At 41.8% G+C, this 20,391-nt stretch overlaps 1 protein-coding gene across 2 annotated transcripts; it reads left to right on the top strand.

Annotated features, from left to right (window-relative positions):
* Positions 1 to 19,970, top strand: LOC117415738 (transmembrane protein 150A-like). Of its 2 annotated transcripts, XM_059026273.1 has the most exons (9): positions 1 to 270; positions 1,402 to 1,652; positions 2,991 to 3,158; positions 5,912 to 5,959; positions 7,001 to 7,087; positions 8,506 to 8,573; positions 13,553 to 13,680; positions 17,514 to 17,691; positions 18,460 to 19,970. In XM_059026273.1, the coding sequence occupies exons 3-9, from the start codon at positions 3,109 to 3,111 to the stop codon at positions 18,705 to 18,707; spliced, it is 807 nt and encodes a 268-aa protein (XP_058882256.1). In that variant the 5' UTR covers positions 1 to 270; positions 1,402 to 1,652; positions 2,991 to 3,108; the 3' UTR covers positions 18,708 to 19,970. The 2 variants fall into 2 exon arrangements, with proteins under 2 accessions (XP_058882256.1, XP_033882359.1); XM_034026468.3 differs by lacking the exon at positions 2,991 to 3,158 and having other exon boundaries at positions 5 to 270.
* Positions 19,971 to 20,391: the final 421 nt, after the last annotated feature.

Below are 20,391 nucleotides of genomic sequence, written 5' to 3'. Positions count from 1 at the left end.
TCAAATCAAATTACAAATAGGAACAGCCATCCAGAAAGCTCACACTGAGCACGGATTGTTGGGACTTGCTTACGGAGTTTAGTTTTCCGAGCAGGATTGTGAAGGTCTGCTTTATTAAGCTTTTATGTGGAAAGACTGACTCGCTGATGTGGACAAGAGGTACGCATTTCGAAGAAAACAGCGTCGCTACAAACTGAGAGGACTGTGCGTGTGTGTGTGTTTTTCTTTTTTTGTCATTCTGGGAAGGGGGATCAGAGGAGCAAGAAAAAGGTAAGAGCAAAAAAAACCCACACATTTACTGTGGGGCACTGCACAGCTTTTAAACTCGTTTATTCAACAACATTTTCCGGGAGGAAAGAAAAAAGTACTCTTCAGACTACGTGGAATCGATCTTAAAATAGCACACTGTGCTTTCTGTTGTTTTTCTTGGAAATTTATTTATTTTTTCTCACTACTTGTTTTCGTGACTTTTTCGGTTGCAAAAACAAGCATTTTATGTAACTTTTTTTTTTTTTTTTTTTTTTTTTAACCAAGGTGTTGTCAATCAGATACCAAATTATATAAATGAACTCTTCCATCTCGGCACTTGGGTTTTATTATTATTATTATTATTATTATTATTATTATTATTATTATTATTATTACTACAAAACTATTCAATAAATACAAAACAAAGAAAGTGTGCATTACATTTACCTGGCGGATATTACAAATGTACACCCCAATACACAAACCTTGGACTTTATTTCATTATGTTAACTATTATTTACTTTGAATGTCTTGATGGTTACATTTTTAAATGTTTTCAACATAAAACAGACCACTAATACCTGAACAGGTAAACTCAGAACTCTTTCCAGTCTGGGCGTTCTGTATTAACTGTCCATTAGATTTTAGAACTCTCTTTTAAGTTTGATTAAAATGCCCGTCTCTGTGTGTAGACTTCCCATGGTATGATCCTTTCATTGCTCGCAGACTCGGCGCGGGTTTCCAAAGTCAGCTGCTGTGTATTTTTTTAATTCACACAGTCCAGTTCTAGAACAGATGTGGTGTCTCGGACTTTCTTGCTGGAGGCTTGACGCATTGTAGAGCCCGTTTAGAAGTTATGTAAACGCTTTTTGTGTATTTGAACACAGCTTTTTGTGCATATTTCACAGTACATGACACAGCCCCCCACAGAAAATGTATAACATGGGCCATTTGCCCATAGTGGAAAATTAGCCCCAGTCTGTTTAAAATGGTTCTAGCTAATGCCCGTTAATCTTACCTGTCCTGCTCTCACTGGTCACTATGTAGATCTCACATGCGCTGGATTGAAAAAACGTCTTCCTGTGAAACACATTAGAACAAATATAGTTTTAGTAAAGTATCGATCTATAATAAGACTTGTTTCATTTTCAGGGTAGAAGAAACATCGTGGCACAGATTCTTTGTTGCTGTTATTGTTTGCGGGTGGATGCTGGCGGTTATGAATTAAATCCCCCGAGTTCCTGGATTCAATGGTGATTAAAAACCCAGCTGTGTGGGAGAAAAGAAGGAGGAATATTTGGGAAGGTAGAAGTTCTCTGAGGGACCCCCAGGCTGGCAATGTTCCTGTGGATGCTCCTCCCGGCCAGCCTGCCTGTCTTCACCATCACCGGGATGTGGATAGTGTGAGCAGCACAGCCTTTACTTTACACATTCACATTTCCAATGGGGTGATAGGAGAGCCCTGCACCCAGCCCCACACTCAGCCCTGCACTCAGACCTTGGTCGGGTATTACTGAAGTGACCTGGAGCTAGGAGTTTTGAGCACTCAGACCCCTGCTAAATCCACAGCATGAACAAGCCTCCCATTAAGAGTACAGTACATGTTTACTGTTCATGCAGCTACCGGGGGATGAGAAATGTTATACCTTGCCCTTATAAAAGCTTACCACAGTGTTTTTGCACAGTATTTTTGCAGTTTCCCCAATGCTTTTCCCATGGTTACACTATATATTTATCATAGCTTACCCTGGATTGCCATGTTTATTACTATGCTTTACCATACCTCGCTATTCTTTACAATGCATACTTATGCTTTGCCATGCTTCTACAGTGCGTTATTACACTGCTGTGTTTTTTTTTCCGAAGGGTATTTACACTGTCTAAACAATGTGAAATCATGTTTTAAACAGGAATAGGGTATTAGGGGGGCAATTGCCCTAACGGCTGCATTCTGATCACAAACCAGATACTTAATTGAAGGTAGTTCTGAGACCCAAGACTGGGTGCAAGGCTAGTGTGAGTTTCAAGCCTTGTGGGAATTTAACAATGAGATGACAAGTACTGTATGTTAACGATTAAAGTACCAACAGCACTACTGCTTATTATGGGATTCCTATTGCCATTCCCTCTCGTTGAGATTACAGATCCTGCGATACCAGGACAAGGTACAGTTTCAAGAAACAAACATCACAAAGGCTCCCATTCACAACACAGCACAGGTTGTCAGAATCTCTAAGCATTTTACTCCAAGTTGTTGTTGTTGGCTATTTCAGAAAGGGAAAACACCAATTACAATTCTAAGACATGAAAGAAACAACTCAATACAAAGTCAAAGCTCTTAAATGAAATGCCTGAGTCGTTTATTTCAAAGTATTAATTGGCACTTATTGACACATCAATAAATATATATATAAAAACTTTTAAAATGCTTATCTGTACTTTACCACGCTTTCACTGTGTTTTATTACACTTTGCTGTGCTTTTACTAAGAGACTCTTTTAGAAGGGGTCCGCTTGCATTCTGTGTAGTTGTGGCAGTGAGAAATGAGCAAAGCTTCCCTGCTTTAAACTTTGCATATCTTTCAGAGAACAAAGTGGCAGCCGAGGTTTACCGACAGTTGCATTGTTTTTAAATTGGTGTGTAAATTAGCAGCTTGTGTGGGCTTGCAGCATCCACAATACCCACCAGCTGCACTTCAATTGCCCGCTATAATAATAAACATCTTATTTGCATCTGTGCAGCGCTTTCTCATACAGGATTCAGAGAAGGTGACAAAGTCATGCTGGACAATCATAAATCACAGGAGTACCTCTGAAGATACTTGGTAGTCTGGTAGACTGGCAGTGATAAGGAAAGAACATGGATCGTAAAAGGGGGACCGGTGATAATGTTGCTGGTGCTAATAAAGAGTTAAGACAATTGATTTTAACCCTAGGATTACATTTTAATTACGGCGCCTTTATTTTAAAAAGTACCAAAAAATGAAACGCCAACTGCGACAAAGATAGCTGAGGTGTGTTGTAACAGTGCTGGCATTTCATAACTGCACACAGCTGTTACTTGGCACTTTTCTTCAAAGTTGCGATAATAGGATAGTGCAGGTGCAGTGCTGCTGAAGAGGAGGTGATATAGCTCGCTTCTCTGTGGCCTGTGGCACTGCATTCCAGAAAGGTAGAGGAATCTACTCTCTGTGCTGCCCTGCTCTATACCTGTCTCTTTCAGCTTCCAAGCACAAGCACAAGCCAGCTGGAATGCAGGGCTCAGACAAGCTCTCCCCTCAGGATAGAGAACAGGAGTGCCAATCAAGATTTTACCCTGGTTTGCTCATGTTTATTAGTATGTGTTACCATACCTCGCTATTCTTTATAATGCTTTCCAGTGCTTTACTATGCTTTCACTGTGTGTATCACACTTTGCTATGCTTTTAATATGGGGAATGTTCATAAGGGGTTGCCACACTGATGTGCTTTCTCGGCTTTGAGGAGTCTTTTCAGAAGTGATCTTTGGTGGCATAGTTAGCGAGCATGACAGATATGTACTAAACAGAAAGAACGATAGAGAAGAATACAGAACACTGGTGAGAGGACACTAAAGTGGTAAGAAATCAACCTTGATATTAACATGCCAATCCCTTTAAGAGTTTCTGTTTGATTAGATCATTATAATCATTTCAATAGTCTTGTTTTAACAGGGAGAGTTTTTCAAGATGCGATAGTGCTTGTTAGCTAAGAAGGAATCCTCTCATTGGGTAATTAGTGCTCTGCTCCGTACCTGATCTGTGAGCTATAATCTATTAAGGGATGATGAATGGTGCACGTTTTTAATTGATGGTTAGCCCTGCAGTTGAACTTGCTTGATGCCGGTTCATGTCATAAGACGAAGGTCTCTGTCTCTAGTTGGAGACTGTCCACATTCCCTGTTCTGCAATTCAGCTCCTGGTTCTTGTTAGAAAGATGGATGCACTTCTCAATCCATCTCCAGCTTCAGGTACACTGAGAAGGAATAGTAGCTTCTTCATGAAAAAAATCCAAATTGTTCCCAAGTCTACCGTTTCCCACAATCACAATGAAATATAATCGTCCGGTTTCCATTTACTGTATTGTTGTTCAGCCGCCTGTGCGCTCTGCTTTAGCCTTGTTTGAAGTCCAGCTTGTTTGTATTACCCGCTTTTAAACCTGCTTGCCGCTATGTGAGCAAAATAGAAATGTCTGTCCTACCGTTGCTTGCAGCAGTAGGAGATTACAGATCAATCAATTGCACAAGAAAAACTAAGCAGAAGTGTTCTGCTATTTTCTTGCAGTCTCAGCACAGCGTTACATTCATTATTTTCTTGGGCTTGCAAAAAGTGTATAAATAAAATACCATGGAAATTAAGTTCAGAAGGTCTCAAACGACTTTTACAGTCCTCACGTTTGCCGTGTATTGCTTATTTCAGTAGTTGTAGTTGGAATACAAATAACAGGGGTGGATAAGTGTTAAAATAAGTGTGACACAGAAGGGATAGACAGTGACGTTAAAGAGTTAGTAAGGTAATCTCCAGTGTTTGCTGGCTGCTAGTTCAGTGACCGTCCAGCGAGTGATGAATCAGGGGAATGACCTCGCAGGCACTGACCGCTCTACAGCCTGGGGACACTTCGGACTTCAATGCCAACCCTTATAAACATTTCCCACAGCAAAGCGTAATAAAGCACAGTGAAAGTCTGGTAAAGCATACGCAAGCATTGTAAAGCATATTAAAAAAAATAAATAAATAAAAAAATGGCAAACTATGGTAACTGCACAGTATAAGCATGTGAAAGGCGTGGCATAACTGCAAGAATGCCATTTTATAAGGGCACACATACCCTTTTGATATTTATCAATGGAGTCCAATGTAATACAGTAGTATGTAATCGCTTCAGGCAAAACATATTCAGTTGCGCTAGAGATACAAGCTGACGCGTTGTACTGTTTTAAATCCAACAGGTGACACTCTGCTGAACACATTATCTCATTTGGTCTTGTATGCTTGCAGAACTGTTTCATGTGTACCAGTCTGCAGTCGGAGCAGGAACCTGTTAACTCGGATTACTATCAGATTTTATAAAAGTAGAACTTCTCAAGTCCTTGTACTGGTGGACTCCTTCATGCACAGTATAGTACAGTACATGCTGTAAACCCCTCCTCTATTCAGCATAGTGAGAGCCCCTTCAATTGATAAGTTACTTGTAGTATTGCCTGCGTCTCTTAAATCTACAGAATTTTGCTTTATAGATATACTATACTTGAGTGCCTCATCTGTTTGTAATACAACCCTGCTTGTTATTTCCCAGATTCAGTTAATTCACTAATTGGCCACATGGATGGAAATTAGACTCGCCCATTCCAGGTTTTACTACAAGCTTGATTAGCCCCAGTGTATAGGTAACAAACTCAGGTGTGTCTTATTAAACTCCTAGTAAAACCAGGAATGGATCAGTTCTATGTAATGGGAGTCTTATTTCCATCCCTGGGCCATGTCAGCGTTGAATTGTACATGTGCTATACTTCACAGTATAAGAGCCCTTCACTAAGTCACTGTGTTCAGTGTTTTCTAATTATTATTGTATATTTTTGGATGTGCTGTACAGTATATACAGAGCTGTACTTGTGTATTAATTTATTTCTGTATTTTTCTTTCCAGATATGCCCTGGCTCTGTTCAATCAACACGTCTGCCCCGTGGAGAACTGGTACAGTAACTTCTTCTTCTCCTTCAAGTGCTTCAGTGACAGTGATGGAGCTGAAACGCTTGTGTGTTTGATTTCATCAGCTGGTGTCCTGTTGGGATGAATCCGAGCTTGATTTTCATTAGAGCATTTTACAGCGCCGGGGGATCCACCTGGTTTGCATCAACCACCTTATTTGTAGAGGTAAGCCCGGGATAGGCGGTTGATGCAATCTATTCCCCAGTGCTGTAAATAAATAAAACAGTGATGAAGGCATTAGCCGAAAGGCTTGCCTGCTCAACTGTGCATGCATTTGGGGTGCATTCAGAGACAGATACTGTGAGATCCTTGGGGACTGGTGAAGAAGAGAATATCGTGGGAACTGTCCCACTGATGTTGCACCGAACGCAGTCGTTTTCCTGGGAGTATGCTGTGTGGCTCCTAGCTGCTCATTTATTGTCAGGCAGCAGTGATGACTGGGTAGTGAAAAGATTAACCTGAAACTTTTGAGAGACAGGCCCCCTTGTAGAAGGGTGTCCCATCCATGGGGAGTGTCCCATCCATGCCACTAAAACCTCCTTCTTGTATACTGGAGCCAATAAAAGTTGCATAATGTTGTTTTATTCTTCTTCTGTCCATGATAACTAGTAAAAGTGCCGGTTCAATGACCTCATTTTTAATCCTACAAAGATTACTTTTCTTTTTTTTGTTAAGGTGCAGGGTCATGGTTAAGAGTGAGTCCATTTTAAATTGTTTTTCTAAACTGGTTTAGTGGTGTATTTCATATTTCAGCTAGAAGAAACACAGAAGCTGGCCTGGGAACCAGCTTGGCCCTGACCCATGGGCTTAGCGGTGGGGAGAGGTTTTTTTTGTGTAACAAGCCCGTGTTTGTTCAGTGTCCTCTTGGGGCAAAGTGACATCAGCACAGCTGGCATTGCACAACTGGAGCGGTGACTCACTGACACCCTGAGCAGGGGTCACCCTGCCTGTACAATAATCTATATAATATATAGGAGACCCTGATAGTGATGTGATATAACCCCCCCCCCCCCCCCTCTTTCTCAGGGTGTACAACCTGTCATGTAAGGTGGGGCTAGCCGAGCAAGAAGGCCCCGAATTTTGTTGCACCCCAGACAACATCCCGCTGGTCAGGTAAGGAACTGGAGGGTATTAGGAGTGAGACATACAATATATATATTCTGTATATGTGTATATATATATATATATATATAATGACAGCGAGGTTTGTGTATGTGTGTGTGTATATATATAGCCACACACACACACATACACACACACACACACACACACACACACACACAAAGTATATATTACTACATAAGTAAACTCAGCAGGCATGTGGAGTCTACACCACACCAAGCCCAGAGGGATGTTCTGTAGCTCGATGGAGAGGAGCTGTAAACAAGTACAGTGTATAGGTATGTAGTAATAATAATAATAATAATAATAATAATAATAATAATAGCAATAGCAGTCATAGTAGTCATAGTAGTATGCATATCAGAAATATGTTCAACTACACAATGATGAGGACGCAGTGAAAATGTCCCTGAAGGTGAAAGTTCCCAGTTCAGGGTTGAAAGACGCTTCTGACTTTACTGAGCAAGCCATGTCAGAGGAGAGGGAGCCAGTCACCTGGGAGAGGAGAGCAAGAGAGCAGTCTGCAGAATTGAATGAACCTGTAATCGTGTTCATATCTGCGGTGTTGAAAGAGTTAATAATCCCCCCCCCCCCCCCCCCCCGCTCCACTCCCTCCCTGCATTTCCCCTGCTCTGAGTGTAAAGTAGGTGAAAGGTGACCTGCTGGAGCTCTGTAGATAACAATAATCATTGCAATGTAAAAATAGAAACATTCCTTTTGTAAAAGAGCAATCACTGTAACAATCCCCATAGTACAAGCATAGCAAAGTGTAATAAAGCATTGTGAAAGCATACAGTACAAGCATAGCAAAGTGTAATAAAGCATTGTGAAAGCATACAGTACAAGCATAGCAAAGTGTAATAAAGCATTGTGAAAGCATAGCAAAGTGTAATAAAGCATTGTGAAAGCATACAGTACAAGCATAGCAAAGTGTAATAAAGCATTGTGAAAGCATAGCAAAGTGTAATAAAGCATTGTGAAAGCATATCAAAGTGTAATAAAGCATTGTGAAAGCATACAGTACAAGCATAGCAAAGTGTAATAAAGCATTGTGAAAGCATAGCAAAGTGTAATAAAGCATTGTGAAAGCATACAGTACAGGCATGGGAAAACTGCAACAATACCAAGGTAAACCTTTTTAAGGGTCATTCCAATGGGTTGATGAGAATTTGAAGTTCTCTCATTTAAATGCAGGTGAAAGTCGGGGTGCTGTCTTCCAACTTTGATTTCGACCCCAAATCAGAAAACCTTTAAATCCCATCCACCCAAGTGGCAGCCTGCGTGCTCGGAAGGGCCTCCTGAATAAAGCTGTTCTGGGAGTCCCTCATCCTTGAGTTTAACACTCCTGCTTCAGACAGCTCCTAACCCTGCACCGTGTCTCTGTCTCTGCCCGTCTCTGTCTCCTGCAGTAAGTGTGGGACCCTGCCCCCCGAGAGCTGCCTGTTCAGCCTCATCTGCAGCGTGGGCTCCTTCATGGGTAAGTGACAGCCTCTCATGTCCCTCAGTGTCATATCAGTCCTGGCAGAATTATTTTAAGAGTACATTTACCTCTTTAATATGCAGTTACCTGGTTTATCAATAGAATCAGATTCAGGCTACCTGTTTGAGGAATTGATTCCCAAATCATGTCTATATTCTGCATGTTTTGCATCATCCATAACTATTGAACACTGCTAAATGCAGAAATACTCAAAGAATAATAATACGTTCAATGACAAATGTTTTGATTAGAAGCCTTTCTTAATAAATCATCATTGATTGAGATAAGACTAGTCAAAATGTTTGTCATGGGACTTTCTTTTAGTATTAAGCATGTACACCAGTTTGGAGCACACAGGCTAGTATTATATAAGATCTTCAGCATGTATTAATGGATGGGGTGATTTTTATTTGTTGTCTTCTTGTGACCGTTACAACATTAACTCAGGAGTTTCTGCTCCATGCTTGTCAAAGCACAGCTAACACGTATCTCTGCCAGGCCAATGCTATGTTTCCCTTTGCACATGAAGCTGCTCTTCTTGCCTGTCTCTGCACGTTCCAATCTCGAGGAATGAAGGTAATTTGCAGATTCTGTGCTTCTTGTCCCCTGAATGGCACTCAAGTCACAGTCTCGTTCAATGTTTAGAAACCAGAGACACAAGTTGATTAAAAAGAATAGGGCTTCGACATGCGAAACTCTCCCGTCTCTCTCTCTCTCCTTATCTCTTCTCTCTCTCTCTCTCTCTCTCTCTCCTTATCTCTTCTCTCTCTCACCCTTTTCCCTCTCCCTCACTTTGAATTTTACCTCTTCCCTCTCTCCTTTCTCTCTCACTTCTCCCCTCTCTCTCCCCTCTCCCTTCTCCCTCTCTTTCACTTTGAATTTGACTTCTCCATTCTCCCTCCCTCTCTCACTTTGAATTTCCTTATCTCTCTGCCCCTCACTCCAGTTTATCTCTGTCCCTCACTCAAGTTTATCTTGGTGCCGGTTAGAGAAGGCCATGTTAGACAGAGCCTGCTGGTTTGATTGCACAGGCTGTGGATCAGTGCTGTGTGATTGAGAGCTGGAGAGGTCAGCTGGGTTTTATAAAAGGCGTTGTTTCTGGCCCCTGTTATTTTCCCTTTTTATCTTGATGTCCCAGAGCCACGGAGAACTGGAGTACAATTCCCATTGGAAAAAAGGAAGAGGAGAATTTATTTATACCTCTTGTTAACCATTGACCTTCATCAGGGATGGGGGAAAAAGACTCCCATTGCATAAGTTTGATCCATTCCTGGTTTTACTATTGAGTTTGATAAGACACATCTGAACTAGTTACCTATACACTGGGGCCAATCAAACATGTATTAAAACCTGAAATGAGTGAAGCTGCTATGCAATAGGAGTGTCTGATTTTCATCCCTTCTCAATTCTTTTTTGCAACATTACATTTCTCTCCCTATATCAGTCCCTTAATAATTAGCTGGTCTTTATATTGAAAATGGCACACTTGGTGATATTGCTGGCTGCAGCTGCTGAAGCAGTGTTTGGTATTGCTAAAGGCTACAGGACTGTCATGTCATACGATCACTTCCAAGGTCTCTCATTTGTATGAACAGCGCTCACATTATAGTGCGTGTGTCTGATTTTGCTGGTGTTATTTCCAGTAGCTTCAGTGCTCCTGAATGCTGAGTTGTGAAAGCTCTACTGTCGGGGCCGTGCCAATGAAAACAGCAGCTTGCCTCTCCTCGGACAGAGCGCACAGTGTGACCTTGCTCTGAGAAGACCTCTGTTAAACTGAGATCCAGAGGTCTCTGCAGCTAAAGGAGGCGTGCTCTGCTGATACCCTGAGTACTGCTGTGTTGTGTAGCGTCCTCTAGTGCAAAACTACAGGGAAAACTATTCAGTCAACATTCAGCACTGCAGACCTGTGAAGAGGCCTGAGACTCAACGGGAAGATGTGAAAAAGCTTTCAGCCGCTTTGTAGGTGAGCGGCCAAACGCGACCTTCGGCTTGAGGGGGTCAGCGAGGTTGTTGAAGCCACTCTGGTGGCCAGCGGGCATGTTTATTGATACACACTGGGAAGACTGACTGTCTGTCTGAAGACACGTGCAAAACAAGCAACAACGTTCCACTAACAGTCTAAGCTCTTCCAGGAGAGAGACAAATAGTAACTGGCCAAAAAAAAAGGAAATTCCTGGGAGGTGGTGCAGAGAGACTGCTGGGTAATTCACTGGCCTCTCCTGTCTTTCCAGGGTTAAATTAATCGGGGTTTAGGGACAATTACACATTTATGATAAAAAATAAAAAGAATGTTTTTAATTGGAATTGGTATGAAGTTTTTACTGAATAGCTGCAACTATTAATCCAGTGAATTGAATGATCATGACTGTTGCATTAATCAGTTAAAACCCCTATAAAAACTGCAGCCCTGAGTTTGAGATTTGAACGGGTCGGTGTTTGCTACAATAGGCTCTGGAACCGTTTCTTTTCCCCCAGAGTGAAGCAGTATGTGCATGACAAAACCCCCTGAAGACAGCAATTACGTAGACCGCAGTTTTGATTATATAGGCTAGACTGTATTGTTTTTGGATTATGTCACCACCAGGATCAGTCCTGTAATGTGTTCATTTATACCTCAGACCGTAAGAAACAGTAGAAAGTTTGGCTTTCCGTATCTGATTTAAACTTAAAACTTAAAAAAAATATGAATTGATATTTCTACCGCTGCAGGCGTATCGGGCCACATCTTCAAAGCGCTTCCTTCAATCTTTAATTGACTCCTATTTTTTTTGAAAGGAGAAAAAAAATCATGTTCATGTTACAAAAAGACATTGAGAGCACTTGAGAGAACTGGAAATATTTAACTTTGAGGTTTTGTAAATTATCAGGCGTTTTACTGCTTTAAGAAAACTAGGAGTCAGTTAAAGACTGGAGTAAGGCTTTGAAAATACCAGCCGTTGTCTGTGCCTAGCTGCTGGCACCATGCTCCTGTGCTGCATGAGGGAGGCATTTTCTTACCACCATGTGTCAGTTCCAGGAACTCTTCATGATCTCAAACAGAAACTCCAGTACCTGCAGCTGTATTTTCCAGGAAGGAATATTTCTGTGGAGTTGTAAAAGGAGCTGAGATTAAAGCGATCCAGAATTACAAAACTATCTTTTCGAGCTATAGTGCAACATATCGTTTTTTTTTTTTTAAATTATTTATTCTTTTACACCTGATTTGATTTAGGGTGTGTTTTTTCACTTGGTCAGCAGCCTGAAATCTCAAATCCTTTTTTTAAGTTTTTTTTTAAAGTCTTCTGTGTGTAATGAAATGGATCAAAATGGTGTGCAGTGGGAGTCTTATTACCAACCGTGGAATGGCTGCACATTCCCTCCCTGAAGGCTGCTGTTTATACAGTAAACCTGGCCTGCAGACTCTCCAGATCTCCAGTGGAGCCCCCCCCACCCCTCCGTATAAACAGACTGATGCTGCCAGCGAGCCTCCCAGCCTCCCAACACTGGAATTATCTGCCATCATTTTTCTGTCTCCCGTTATAACCACATCCCGATTTGAGTCCTGCCCTGACGAGCAGTGGCTTTGGGCTCAGAGCTGCACCAGACCCCCCCTGCAGTGTTTCACAGTGATTTTGTATACAGAGCCTTGCACATGATGGCTTTGGCAAGGCTTAGTCATGCTACTGCCAGCAAGGCCAGATAAACACACTTACAATTGTGCGTATGTATCTAGACTAGAACATAAATAGCATATCTAGTGTGTATCCAGTCATGGTAAAGCTTTCCAGGAATCTTCCTTAGCACAGGGAATTCAGTGGATCGTAATCTACGGGTCATTTCACTAGTCTAAAGGTTTATCATTTTCACTTTCTGTGAATATGTTCTTTGTAATTTATGATTGTGTGTTTCAAAGTTATGAATATAATATACAGAGGAATTTGTCTGCCCGTGTGTATGTATGTTGCCTGTACATTTATGCATGTCTGGACAATAGATGCCGGTCTCCCAGGAAATAAGTTGATCGGGAAATAAGTTGATCAAGCTCTACAATTTAAAGGGGAGGTTCCATTGTTTCTAATGTAAACAAGCCTAAGCCAGGAAATAAGTAGATCGAGCCAGGAAATAAGTTGATCGAGCCCAGGAAATAAGTTGATCGGATATATTAATGAACAATAAATAATTTAAAATTAATTTTGTAAGTATAATTTATATCAATTAGTAGATCGGATTTATTAAGCCCTTGTTTTGCATCACAGCTGTGATGTGCTCTGTTTGTATCTGGGCCTCCTGTTTAGTCTGTGTTTCTGTGCACAGGCATGTGTTTTGTCTGTTGGGTGGATTTCAGCAGAGCGCTGGCAGGAAAGTGGTACCACGACTGGAAAAAATAAATCCTTGGAAGAATCCCAACAAGCGAAACCCTGCAGCATGGAAACAGCCAGGCCCATGAGACAGAGCGTAGGGTTTCAGAGGAGGAAATGGGCGGGATGAGATTGGAAAGCGGGCTTTGATCTCGACTAGTTGGGAGTCTAGTGAAAGATGAGATTACCTTGACTGTTTGTGTTTTTGCTTCTTTATTAGCAGTGCTGCGAGTGTCAAGGTTTCATTAAAGCACTTATTAGCACAAGTAACTTTGTCAGTGTCCTGTTCTGTGTGCCTGTTTTTCTGTGACACCCCTGTGTGCCTGTGTTTGTGACACCCCTGTGTGCTTGTGTTTCTGTGACACCCCTGTGTGCCTGTGTTTCTCTGGTACCCCTGTTCTGTTTGCCTAGGCTTCACTGATTAGTTCTGATTGCCTGCGTTTGCATAGCAGTTTGATCCATTCCTGATTTTACTGTGAGTTTTAATTTAATAAGACACACCTGAGCTTGTTACCTATACACTGTGGTGAATGAAGCTTGCATTAAAACCTGGAATGCAACAGGAGTCTTCCCTGGCTTGCCCATGTCTCAGTGATGTCCCTGTGTGTGTTTCAGTCATGTCCCTCTACTGTATTTCAGTGATGGTGGTCGGGCTGCTGCGCTATGCCCATGTCATTGAGAAGCACCAGAACTGTGTCCTCAACACCGCCGCTCTCTCTACTGGCTGGATCTGTGCTGCCGGGCTCATTGTCGTTGGAAACTTTCAGGTAATAAACAAGCAGGAAAGCCTGGATAATTACCCCTGTTTAAAAACACTATAATACATTCAAGGGTCTATCTGCAAAGATAAACTGAGATAGGGCAGGCGGGTTGAGAGGTAAAGAGGAAGTTTGTTCGGTGCCCAGCAGTTAGGATTCCTCAGGCAGACTCATTAGGCAGGTGTCCATTACCAAAGAAAATATTCTGTATTGCATAGCAGTTTTATCCATTCCTGGTTTTAATATGAGTTTAATAAGAGACACTTGAGTTTCTTATCTATACATTGTGGCTAATCAAGCTTGAATAAAACCTGGAACGGGTGAAACTGCTTTGCAATAGGTTTGCCATGTTTATTAATATGCTTCACCATACCTCTCTATTCTTTGCCATGCTTACCTGTGCTTTGCCATGCTTTCACTGTGCTTCATCACACTTTGCTATGCTTTCACTATGGTGATCTTTTCTAAGGGTTAAAGCGAGGAGTGGGGGATTGGGTGGAGTCCGCTGTGTGCAGAGCGCTGCCTGGTACTCTGTTTGTTTTACTTTAAAAACATCCATCTGTTTGGCAAGGGAGCCTCTATTAAAACGAGAACGGCAGGGTCTGTAAAGCATTGGTGTAAATGATGGATCAGCCTGCCTTCTCCAACGCTCCAGTTCTGTTCACAGCAGAGAAGCTCAGAAACCAGGGACAGACAGCGACGGCCGGGCTGCTTGATTCAATAACAAACTTGCATGCTGGTTTGCGAGACCCGGGATTCTCTAAAGATACTCAGAATCCTGGGGGACGGCGAGTGGTCCCGGTGACAAGCCTGACATTGAAACTTCTCCCTGAGCTTAGATGGACAAGCGCTTGTGTTTCTGCTCGAGAACAAGCTTTGATTAAGTTGGGAAGGGAAATATTCTTTTTTTTTTTTTTTTTTTTTTTTTAATAAGGATTAAAAGTAGGCATCGTCCTAACTCTGTTCTACAGCCATTGCAGGGGTGGTTCTGTGCACGCACAGACCATCGTTGGACCCCAGACCCCAGCATGTATCTGAAATCTATATCCCAAACAACAGTAAGACCAGAGCAGCTGTGTTCATGCCTCTGCTCTTCCAGTAAGGTGACGGGCTGCTCTTCTCCTTCCCCCTCTCGCTGGTATTCCCCGGCTCCACTCACATTCCTCTACATGTCTGCACGTGTCTGTCCCACGTCAGCAGAGAGAGCATTTGTCTTTCATTTCCCTCCTGCCGCCTGCCTTTTACTTCTCTCTACATTTTCTCTTCATAGTTTTAGAGGGAATGATAGGCTTCTGACTTTCACAGTGTGAGTCATCACACCTCTTCCCATCTTCCAGATTCCCCCTACAATCGGATATTCCTGGAAGCCAGTTCCACGTATTTTTGGTAAATGAAGTTCTCGAGTGGAAACACAAGCGCTCGTCCACCTAAGCTCAGGGAGGGAGTTTCAATGCTGTGTGGTCCAGTGGTTAAGAAAAGGGCTTGTAAACAGGAGGCCTCCGGTTCAAATCCTGGCTTACTCACTGACTCACTGTGCGACCCTGAGCAAGTCACATAACCTCCTGGTGCTCCGTCTTTCGGGCAAGATTTTGTTGTAAGTGACTCTGCAGCTGATGCGTAGTTCACACACTCTGTAACAGACCTGGGATAAATATAGTTATAAATATGGTTTGTGAAAAGTAACAATTATTTGAAAATAATGAAATACAGATTGCAGAAAGTATTATTTGAAAATATTTAAATATGAGTAAAGTAGTTGAAATTTATTGAAATGCTTCAAACTCTTCATAAATATGTAACTGTAACATACAGCAGCCTAATTATTATCCTGCATTTCGAAGCAGGTTTAGTCTTGTCCTTGTTAACCACTCAATTATCTTTTGGAAACTGCTCTATTTCAATTGGATTTAATCTGATCAATTAATTGAAATATTTGAATATTTTATTTCAGTGGGTAAATATCTGAAAACAGTGCAATATCTTTAACCACTGGTTTAATGGCCCGTTTTGAAGTTATTGAATTGAACATGTTGAGCGTTTTCCTCAATAGAAATCCTCCTCAACCACCATGTGGTAATTGCAAGACTTGGTACATAATTATACATATATAATAATTAGGTTTTAGTTGAATATATATATATATATATATATATATATATATATATATATATATATATAAATATTTTTTTTATTTTTTAGTTTTTCTCCCATGCCAAATCAGTCTGTCTTTTATTGTGCAGTTACACAGTGCTTTCTCCAGTTTTACATGATGAAAATGCTGCAAAAACAAAGCAAATGAGACAAGCTAGGGTAATGGAAAAGTTAATCATTAAAACGTTTTGGATACTGTGACGCATTGGTTTTAAATCTGTGATCTTAAGTTGCTTTTGTGTGTTTTCATTTGCAAGTGAACTGCGGCATAAGGGCCTTACCGAGCACTATACTCTGCAATTTTGAATACTGACTGGATTCTGTTTTAATTCTGGAAACTGGTGTTTTTTAAACCTTTTGCTAAATTGCATTGCTCTTCACGTTTTACGCAGTTCTGTGCATGGATAACATTTAGATTTCATTTTGATGTTGGGTTGTTAATAGTAAATTTTACATACTGTTACAATACGTACCGGATTTAAAAATATGTACTGTATAACAGTCCACTTGTCCACAGTCTCTTTTAAAAGTATGTACTGTATCACAGTCCACGTGTCCAGTCTCTTTTAAAAGTATGTACTGTATTACAGTCCACGTGTCCACGTGTCCAGTCTCTTTTAAAAGTATGTACTGTATTAGTCTACGTGTCCACAGTCTCTTTTAAAAGTATGTACTGTATTACAGTCCACGTGTCCACAGTCTCTTTTAAAAGTATGTACTGTATTACAGTCCACGTGTCCACAGTCTCTTTTAAAAGTATGTACTGTATTACAGTCCAAGTGTCCACAGTCTCTTTTAAAAGTATGTACTGTATTACAGTCCAAGTGTCTACAGTCTCTTTTAAAAGTATGTACTGTATTACAGTCCACGTGTCCACAGTCTCTTTTGGCAAGTGATATTTTCAGAATCATCAATAGGAGTCTTATTTCCATTCCTGTTGCAGTTAACCCTCCTGTTATGTTTCGGGTCTATTTGACATGACATTGGTTTCCATTGACCTTAAATGTTTCTTTTGTTTTTCTCCCTAACATTTTTATGACTTTTCTTAGGTTGGGGTCACAAACTTATAAACAGAAAATAAGAACTTTGAGATGTGTTTTATTTGTTTATTTTTAGAGTTGATCTTGTGTACGAACATAATACCTCAGATCAATATGATGCAAGGTAGCTTTGTATGCATGAAGATTATTATTATTATAATGTCTGCACCTGTCTGAAGAGATGCTTATAAACCAGGTTTATACACATCTCTACAAGGCAGAGGCTAGTAGAGGCTCATTTTCTCTTCAACATAAAAATAGTATAACTATTTGATCAATTCAAGGCTGTTGAAATTTGTTTGGAATCACACCAGGTCAATATGACCCTGAAACATAAGACATGCCTAACTTCTGAACATTATAGCAGCGTTGACTTGCTTTTGTACGTGAGAAATTGTTAGATGTAGCCCTGTCTTCTCTCTCTGCAATGCTAATTGTATTTAATTCTGTTGTATTGTATTTTGCTTCAGTGCCCTGTTCTACAGTAACCTCTCCTGTCTCTGCTGCCCCCTACAGGTTGACAACGCTAAGATGCTACTGTGTGCTGTATTGCATTGAATTGTATTTCATTGAATTATATTACATCATATTGAATTGTATTGCAATTCCCTGTTTTACGGTAACCCCTCCCCTCTCTGCTGCCTCTTACAGGTTGACAATGCGAAGGTGCTACACTATGTAGGTGCCGGTGTTGCATTCCCCACCAGCATGCTGTTTGCTTGTCTGCAGTCTGCGTTGACGTACCGCCTGGCCAAGACTGGCTGTGAATACGGAGTGGGGCACCTACGCTGCAGTCTGACCCTGCTTGCCTTCATCACACTCGTACTGAGTATCCTTTACACTGTGTACCAATCGCCCCCTACCCTCTACCCCAACACTCTACCCTCTACCCCCTACACGCCACCCTTTCCCCCCTAACTCCTACACTCTACCCCTACACTCCACCCTTTACCCCATACTCTCTACACTCCACCCTTTACCCCATACCCTCTACACTCCACCCTTTACCCTCTACCCCCTACACTCCACCCTTCACCCCCTAACTCCTACACTCTACCCCTACACTCCACCCTTTACCCCATACCCTCTACGCTCCACCCTTTACCCTCTACCCCCTACACTTCACCCTTTACCCCCCTAACTCCTACTCTCTACCCCTACACTCCATTCTTTACCCCTACCCCTACACTCTACACTACCGTCTACCCCGTGTACCCCTAGACCACCCTCTACCCCCTACCCTCTACACTTCACCCACTACCACCTCCACTCCACCCCCTACTGCACTGACCCTGCTTGCCTTCATCAAGCTTGTACTATCTATTGCACTGTCACAGAATGAACCCCTCATCTTTGTCACTCACCTCCTATCCCATAACTCCCAATCCTAACCTAGTACATCTACTTACCTCAACCTGATCACTATTGTATGTTCCTGCTAGCCAAGGAAATAATGATGATGATAATAATATATAATAAAAATGGCCTTGCTGATTTACTCTGGAGTGAATAAACTCCTCGTTAACATATAAAGCATAAACCCACAGGGATACCAGCCTGTTCCTTGTTCCAGCTCCTTAACCCTCCTTGCCTCTAGGTGGCGTGTTTTTCGTGCAGGAGAGCTTTGAGCTGCAGCACGCCGCTGCGATCTGCGAGTGGATCTTCTCCTTCATCATCCTCGTCTTCTATGGGACGTTTGCCTTCGAGTTCGGGGGGGTGTCGAGCAGGACCATGCTGGTGCTGTTTGGGGCGGGGCAGGACCCCCAGGGGGGGCTGCAAGGGGGAGGGGGGGTCTCGCAACAGCAGCAGAGAATCAAGCGAACCGAGAATATCAGAATGCTGTAGAGACTGACAGACAGACGCATGCTCTGTCAAAATACCGACCGGCCAGCACAGGGGGGAAGGTTCCAAGAGGGGGGTGGGATTGGGAGGGGGATTTCAATGTCATTTGACCCACCCCTCCCCTCCCTTAAACACCAATCAAACCCCTAATACTGGTTTAATGTTGCACGCTGTTAAGTGACCAAAGTTTCAAATGAATCCAGGACTTGTGAGTTTCCGCAGAGATGGAGACAGATTTCTGTTTTTCAAAGTTTTAATAGTGCAAGTGTGCCATGTTCTCACTTCCAGTGTTCCCTGGGAACAGACAAGTCCAGGGCTGATGGGGTTAATGAACCATGCAGATCACAATCCAATAAGCAGTAGTACTGGCCAAGCCTGACTCTGCTGAGAGCTACACTGTTGCCATATACCCTACGAACCAGCTTTGGGACAGACTGTGAATGAAACGGCACTAAAACGTGGGACAAGGAGCGACTGCGTGGTTGATTTCTTTTTATCCGAAGACACGTTTTCCCAATGTAAAGCCATGATGCCTGAAGACTGAACCAGTCATTTTTGTGCCTTCATTTTTTACAACTTTAAATATATATATTTTATTTTTCAAGATATTTTGGAGAGCCTGGACCTAACTATGAAGATGGCAAGGAGACTGCAAGCCAAAGTCTTTGCTGACAACAGCCTTGACAGCCTTTCTTTTTAGATCTAGTCTTTCTGATGTAATGTCAATGGTGCTAGAACTGACCAAAGAGAAGCCAAACCCAAGAAGTGCACCATAGAACTGACTGGATCCCTTCTACCTCCACAAACACCGCAGAGCTGCCTGGTGTTAATTCAAGCGTGGAGGACTGGGTTTGATTGCTTTACAAGAGATAGGATTTTAGTAATATTAGTAATCCATGGATTATATTGAAAAACAAACAAACAAACAATCACAACTTGATATTTCAGTTTGCTTTCAAGTGTGCTTTTCTGCTTTGAATATGTGTATCTTTTATAAGTGCTCCTGGTCTGGATTAAATCAAAATGATGGCTCTGCTATAGCGGCGCCTTGTGCTTTGATTTGATTCTGTCTCCGTTTTCAGGGACCTTAAATGTTAGCTTTTGCACAATCCTGTTTTGCGGCAGGTTCCTTGAGTACAAATATTGTGAAGTTGCATTCTTCTGAAACTCAAAGCTATGCCGATGGTACTCCCACCCTATTGGGGGAGCTGTGATCTAAACGATAAAAGGAATCAAAGGGAATTTAATACACAAAACTCAACTGCCGATTTGTTTTATTGTGTTTTTTTTGGGGACAATATTGCCAAAGGGGGGAATTACGTGGAGCGTCACAATTGTATTGCGACATGTCATGCACTTCCTTTAGCTGGGCAGTTTTGAAACATACAATACATGTGGTACCACTCTAGGTTAAAGCTTTTCAAGCAGTCTTGCATTTCCTAGGTCAGTTCAGCCAGAAAGTGAAATAGTCCCCGCCCTTTCAATGCCTTCTTTCTTGTCGTTAACCAACCGGCTGCTTCTTCCCTTATTGACTGACATGCTTTGACTCATAGCTATAACCTTCCTGAGCATAAGTTAAGAAAACTGAATTAGTGTAGGACAGGATCCTGTTTTAAAATGAAATTAAATGGAAATCGTACAAACAAAACACAATTCCTCCTCTGCATCCAGTCGCCTGACCAGCCGT

Source organism: Acipenser ruthenus, chromosome 7 (assembly GCF_902713425.1).
Source record: "Acipenser ruthenus chromosome 7, fAciRut3.2 maternal haplotype, whole genome shotgun sequence".
Taxonomy (NCBI): domain Eukaryota; kingdom Metazoa; phylum Chordata; class Actinopteri; order Acipenseriformes; family Acipenseridae; genus Acipenser; species Acipenser ruthenus.
Note: the sequence above shows the minus strand (reverse complement) of the source record. Positions and strands in the feature narration are given on the sequence as shown.

Bases quoted from the DNA above. Each gene is read 5' to 3' on its own strand.
- LOC117415738 (XM_034026468.3), top strand. From the start codon at position 1,588: ATGTTCCTGTGGATGCTCCTCCCGGCCAGCCTGCCTGTCTTCACCATC. The intron at 8,574-13,552 runs GTAAGTGACAGC...ACTGTATTTCAG, and splicing joins CAGCGTGGGCTCCTTCATGG to TGATGGTGGTCGGGCTGCTG. The intron at 13,681-17,513 runs GTAATAAACAAG...TGCCTCTTACAG, and splicing joins TTGTCGTTGGAAACTTTCAG to GTTGACAATGCGAAGGTGCT.